Source organism: Aureococcus anophagefferens (assembly GCF_000186865.1).
Source record: "Aureococcus anophagefferens unplaced genomic scaffold AURANscaffold_761, whole genome shotgun sequence".
NCBI lineage: Eukaryota > Pelagophyceae > Pelagomonadales > Pelagomonadaceae > Aureococcus > Aureococcus anophagefferens.
The window spans coordinates 1-5047 of NW_008706069.1; the positions used below are offsets into that span (position 1 = coordinate 1).

At 72.8% G+C, this 5047-nt stretch overlaps 2 protein-coding genes across 2 annotated transcripts; one reads left to right on the forward strand and one right to left on the reverse strand.

Annotated features, from left to right (window-relative positions):
- Positions 1–748: 748 nt before the first annotated feature.
- AURANDRAFT_69001 (hypothetical protein) lies at positions 749–2686 on the reverse strand (the record flags this gene model as incomplete). Its single annotated transcript, XM_009044747.1, has 1 exon — positions 749–2686. One exon carries the CDS (start codon positions 2684–2686, stop codon positions 749–751), a length of 1938 nt encoding a protein of 645 aa, XP_009042995.1.
- Positions 2687–3249: 563 nt separating this feature from the next.
- On the forward strand, positions 3250–4668 carry AURANDRAFT_69002 (hypothetical protein; the record flags this gene model as incomplete). The annotated part of the gene is made up of 1 exon (XM_009044746.1): positions 3250–4668. One exon carries the CDS (start codon positions 3250–3252, stop codon positions 4666–4668), a length of 1419 nt encoding a protein of 472 aa, XP_009042994.1.
- Between the last annotated feature and the right edge of the window lie 379 nt (positions 4669–5047).

Below are 5047 nucleotides of genomic sequence, written 5' to 3' on the forward strand. Positions count from 1 at the left end.
AAGCTCGCGTCGGGGCCGGGCGTCTGGACGCTCAAGGACGACCAGAAGAAGAAGCTCGAACGAATCACCGAGGACGAGGAGGACGACGAAACGCGCGCGTCGCCGGACCACGACCTCGCGGCGGCCCTGCCGGCGAGGACGCACGCGGCGATCGCCGCGCTCCACGACGCGGGCATAGTGAAGCACGTCATCTCGCAGAACATCGACGGCTTGCACCACCGCGGCGGTCTGCCGCGCGAGGCCCTGAGCGAGCTCCACGGCAACGTATGGGTCGACCGCTGCGACCGCTGCGGCGCCGAGACGGTCCGCGACGCGCTCGTCCAACACACGCGGCTCGCGGACGTGCCCACCCTCAAAAAGGGCGCGGCGAAGGACTGCCCGCACTGCTCCACGCCGTCCTTTTGCCACTGCACGCGGCGCGCCTGCGAATGCTGCGACGACGCGCCGCTGAAGGACACGATCGTCAACTTCGGCGAGTCGCTGCACGCGCCGACGCTCGAGCGCGCCCAGGCCGAGGCCGAGGCCGCGGAGCTCTGCCTCGTGCTCGGGAGCAGCTGCCGCGTCGCCCCGGCGGCGGACCTCCCGCGGACGTCGAAGGCGCACGTCGTGGTCAACCTCCAGCCGACGCCCCTCGACGCGTCGGCCGGGCTCAGAATCGGCGCGCGGTGCGACGACGTCCTCGGGCGCCTCCTCGAGCTGCTTAACGTGCGCCCCTAGTCGCGGTGAGCTGCTTTACAAGGCGCCTTCCCTAGGGCGGCACCTGCCCCCCGTCGGCGAGGAACTGCGCGATGCGGTTGATGATCGCGTCCTTCGTGCCCGACTTGGCCAGCCCGAGGTCCTCCGCCGTCGCCTTGAGCGCCGGCGCCGTGAAGTTGGCCTTGAGCGCGTCGCGGTCCAGCGGGTCGACGAGGAGCTCCTTGGGCACGCGGGCCGCCGCCGCCGGCTTGGGCTTCTTCGCCGCGCGCGCCGCGACGCCGCCCGCGGGGAGCGCGGCCTCGACGGCCGCGACGCGCCCGTCGAGCGCGTCGTCGCTCGCCGGCCGCTGCGCGTCGCCGTCGCGCCACGCGCGCTGGACGACGGAGTCCGGCCCCTCGCTGTCGAGCCCAAAGGCCACGGACTCGAGGAACGCGAAGTGGTTCCTCCGCGCGGGGTTGAAGACGCGCGCCGGGTCCGCGGGGCCGCCGTCGCGCGCGCGGCCGCTCAGCGCGGCGACGAGCGCGCCGAGCGCCGCGTCCAGCGCCGCCGCCGTCTCCGCCGCGTCGTCGCCCTCGTCTTCGCGGGGCCGCTTCAGCGAGGCCGGCGCGCCGCGGGTGTCGCGGCGCTCGTCGCCGAAGGGCAGCTCGTGGAAGAGGAGGCCCCGGTCGTCCGGCGCCAGGACGACCAGGCGCGGGCACGCCGCGTGCTTGCGCTTCACGTAGCGCGCGAGGCCGACCACGCGCTCCTCGCGCATGGCCTCGATCAACGCGGACAGGACCTGCGACGACCCCGGCCCGAGGTCGTCGTCGGGCGCCAACAGCGACGCGTGCGTCGTCTTGACGAGCTCCGCGCCGCCCGGGAAGACGTCGCCGCGCGCGGCGAAGCCGAGGAGCGCGACCTCGCCGTCGCCGAAGCCGAGGACGTCGGACGCGTCGTCGCACTCCTTGAGCTGCGCGCGGTCCACGTAGCACCGGTTCGCGCGCTTGACGTCCGCCTCGGCCGCGTCCGCGAGCGGGCCCAGGGGCACGTAGGTCCGGATCGCGGACGCGTCGAGGATCGACGCCGTCGTCGCGTCGAAATCCTGCGACGTCGTCGTGACGAGCTCGCCCGTGTTCGCGTCGACCTTCTTCTGGGCGAGCGCGCCGGGCGCGCGCGCGAGCGTGCGCCGCGCGACGCGGATCGCCGCGGCGCCGTCGCCGCCGGGCAGCGCGAGGGCGAGCTTCTCCGCGAGGCGCCCCCGCGTCGCGGACGTGCGCGTCTGCGCGCGCGACTCGACGGACTCGGCGCCCGCGGCGGGGTAGGCGTTGCGGAGCCAGTCCGCGGGCGCGCCGCGCCTGTCCGGCGGCGCGTTCGCCTTGAGGAGCGGCCCCCAGAACGCGTCGAGCTCGTCGTCGAGCCCAAAGTGCGCGACGTGGACCTCGAGCGCGACGTCCGCGGCGTCCTGGGCGAAGGTCAGGCAGACGTCGCGCTCCGCGGGCGACGCGTAGGGCTCGGCCGCCGCCGAGAAGACGTAGATTATCGACGAGCTCGCGTCGCGCGCGCCGTGGCCGTCGAACGCGCGCTGGCACGCGTGGAAGCCGTTGCGCAGCGACCCCTCCTCGCTCTTCACGGCGTGGGCGTCGGCGGCGGCGAGCCAGGCCTTGACCTTGCCCGCGTCGGCGAAGACGCCCGCGGCGATCGCGTCCTGCAGCGGCCGCGCGCCCGACGCGGTCGGCGCGCCCAGCGCGAGCGCGCAGCAGCCGTCCGTGGACCCGGAGCCGTCGCCGCAGAACGCGACGCCGACGACGTCCTTGCCGCCGCCGACGAGGCGGCCCTTGATGAAGGCCAGCACGATCTTCATCGCCGCCTCGAGCCGCGTCTCGAACGTCGCGGCGCCGGTCTGCTCGAGGAGGTCCGCGGTCGTCAGGTCCAGGAGGAACATGGCGCGCTCCTGGACCTCCGTGCCGAAGGTCTCCTCCTCCTCCTCCTCATTGTTTTCGTAGTCGGCCATGGTGTCTCTTGGACGAGGCGCGCGGCGCGGGAGATGGTTCTCGAACGAGATGCTCGGCCCAGGACAGCGTACTCGGGACCGGTACCAGCCGGGGCAAAATGGCCCGTCCGTACGTGTACACCGACGCGGAACAGTCGGTATTGGCTCCCCGCGCGGACTCCGGACTGTGGCGAACAGCTGGCGCCAATCGCTACCGCTATCACGTGCTAGGGACTCGGACGCGTCGCCCATCGGACGCGTCCGAGGCCCACGTTGACCCTGTGATGCCTTTGCATGTTGCTGCCGCTCGAGCTCGAAGTTGCGGCGCCGATGTGTGCGTACTGACTCCGCCGGCTTCTCTGCCACAAACCATGCGCGCGGCGCTCGTATTCCTGGCGGTGGCCTCCGGCTGGTCTCCAGCGCCGCGACGCACCCGCGCGACATCCCTCCGAATCTGGCCCACTGAAAAATCCTGGGACGAGGAATGGATGGAGGCGCATCCGAGCAAGAATGGCGAGGCGAAGGCGCCCAAGGCGGCGAAGGCCGACGGGTTGAAGAAGCCCGACGGCGGGCGCGTGCCGTCCATGCAGGAGCTCATGGGGATCGTCGAGGAGAAGCACCTGACGCGGCAGCGCGAGGCCGAGGACCGCGGGAAGCGGAGCCCCGAGCAGAACATGATGGACGGGTCGCGCGACGTCTACCTCGAGCAGCTCGAGGGCCTCTCCGGGCGGCGGAGCGCCCTGGCCTCCGCGAAGCGGCCCCAGTTCATCGTCGCCGTCGTGCTCGGCAAGGCGCTCTGCTCCGGGCGCATCTCCGTCGAGCACGCGGCGCGGTGCTCCGCGCTCGCGCGGGCGCTCCTGGAGCGGCGCCTCGACCCGGACCAGGTCGTCTTCACGGCGTCGGCGGCGTCCAAGGCCGAGGGCTGCGGGGACGACGCGACGGTCGCGTGCAGCTACTTCCTCCACCTCTGCGAGGCGCTCGGCGTGCCGCTCGACCCGGAGTCGCTCGTCGTGAGCCCGACGCCCGTGACGACGCGCGTGGGCATGCAGGCCCTGCTCGAGCGCTTCGTCGTGCCCCAGCTCTCGGCGACGGCGGGGCTGCACCTCACGTTCTTCGCGTCCGACTACCAGCTCAGCCGCCTCGAGCGCATCGGCGCGGTGACGCCGCACCTGTCGCTCTTCGCGCCGCTCGCGGAGCGGCGCGACGTCTTCCTCCAGCACGTCGCGGCGACGGAGGCGCTCTACAAGACGAACACGACGCGCAAGGGCCAGCGGCCCCGCATGCCGTCGCTCAGCGCGAAGGACGGCGGCGCGACGAGCTGGGCGCTCGAGAAGGTGCTCTACCCGCCGGGCCTGCTCATCTCCTCGGGCGACGCCTTCGCGGCGTCCTTCCTCGCGCAGACGCACGTCATCTTCGACTCGCTCGTGCCGCTCCTGCTCAACTTCCACGCGATCGTCAACAAGGAGGAGATCCTCGCGGCCGAGTACTACGACGACCTGCTCCTCGCGAAGCGGCGCGTGTCCGAGCAGCTCCAGCTCGTCGACAGCCCCATGCGGCCCGCGGCGCTCCGCCTGAAGACCATGGCCACGGCGAGCCCCCACGCGCTGGCCCGCCAGGCGGCCGCGGCGCGGGCCGACGGCGACGGCGACGACCGGCGGCGACAGGACGAGGCCGCGGGCCAGCAGTTCGTCGACGAGGCCCTCGAGCGCGTCCTCGCGCGGCTCAACGAGATCGAGCGGCTCGTGCGGCCCGCGGCGACGCGCGAGGGCTACCTCGACGCCGCGGACTGGGAGCGCGCGCTCGCGCTGCTCCAGGCCGTCCTCGCCGAGGCGCGCGCGGCGACGGACCCGGACGCGCCCCTGCCGGCGTCGGAGTGGGGGCGCCTCGTCGACGAGGACGAGCCCGACTACGGCGACCTCGCGCTCAGCGAGATCGCCGACTTCAACCGCCTCCGCGACGAGCGGAGCCTCGTCGAGGAGGGCACGGGGGACGCGCTCTACTAAGGGGAGAGCGCTCCTTTAGAAGAGGCGCCCCTCGGGCCGCCGAGGTACCCCGCGCCCGCCTGGATAAGCGCCCCTCGGGCCGGAACTGGGACTCGTCGCGAAGTTCGTCGCACCCGCCGGGGAACGCGCTCTACGAAGGGAGAGCGCTCCTTTAGAAGAGGCGGCCCTCGGGCCGGAACTGGGACTCGTCGCGCACGGGCGCCGCGTGGTAGGGGACCGTCTCGTCCCAGCGCACGCGGCGGCCGCCGCCCCCATAGGCGTGGAGCTTCGCGTTCTGGTTGTGCGCGAGCACCTGTGTGGAATTCAGCCACTGGTTTGGGTGGTCCTGACCAAACTTGAGAATTCTCTAGCTCGGTCAAATCGAAGTCGATTCGGCTAT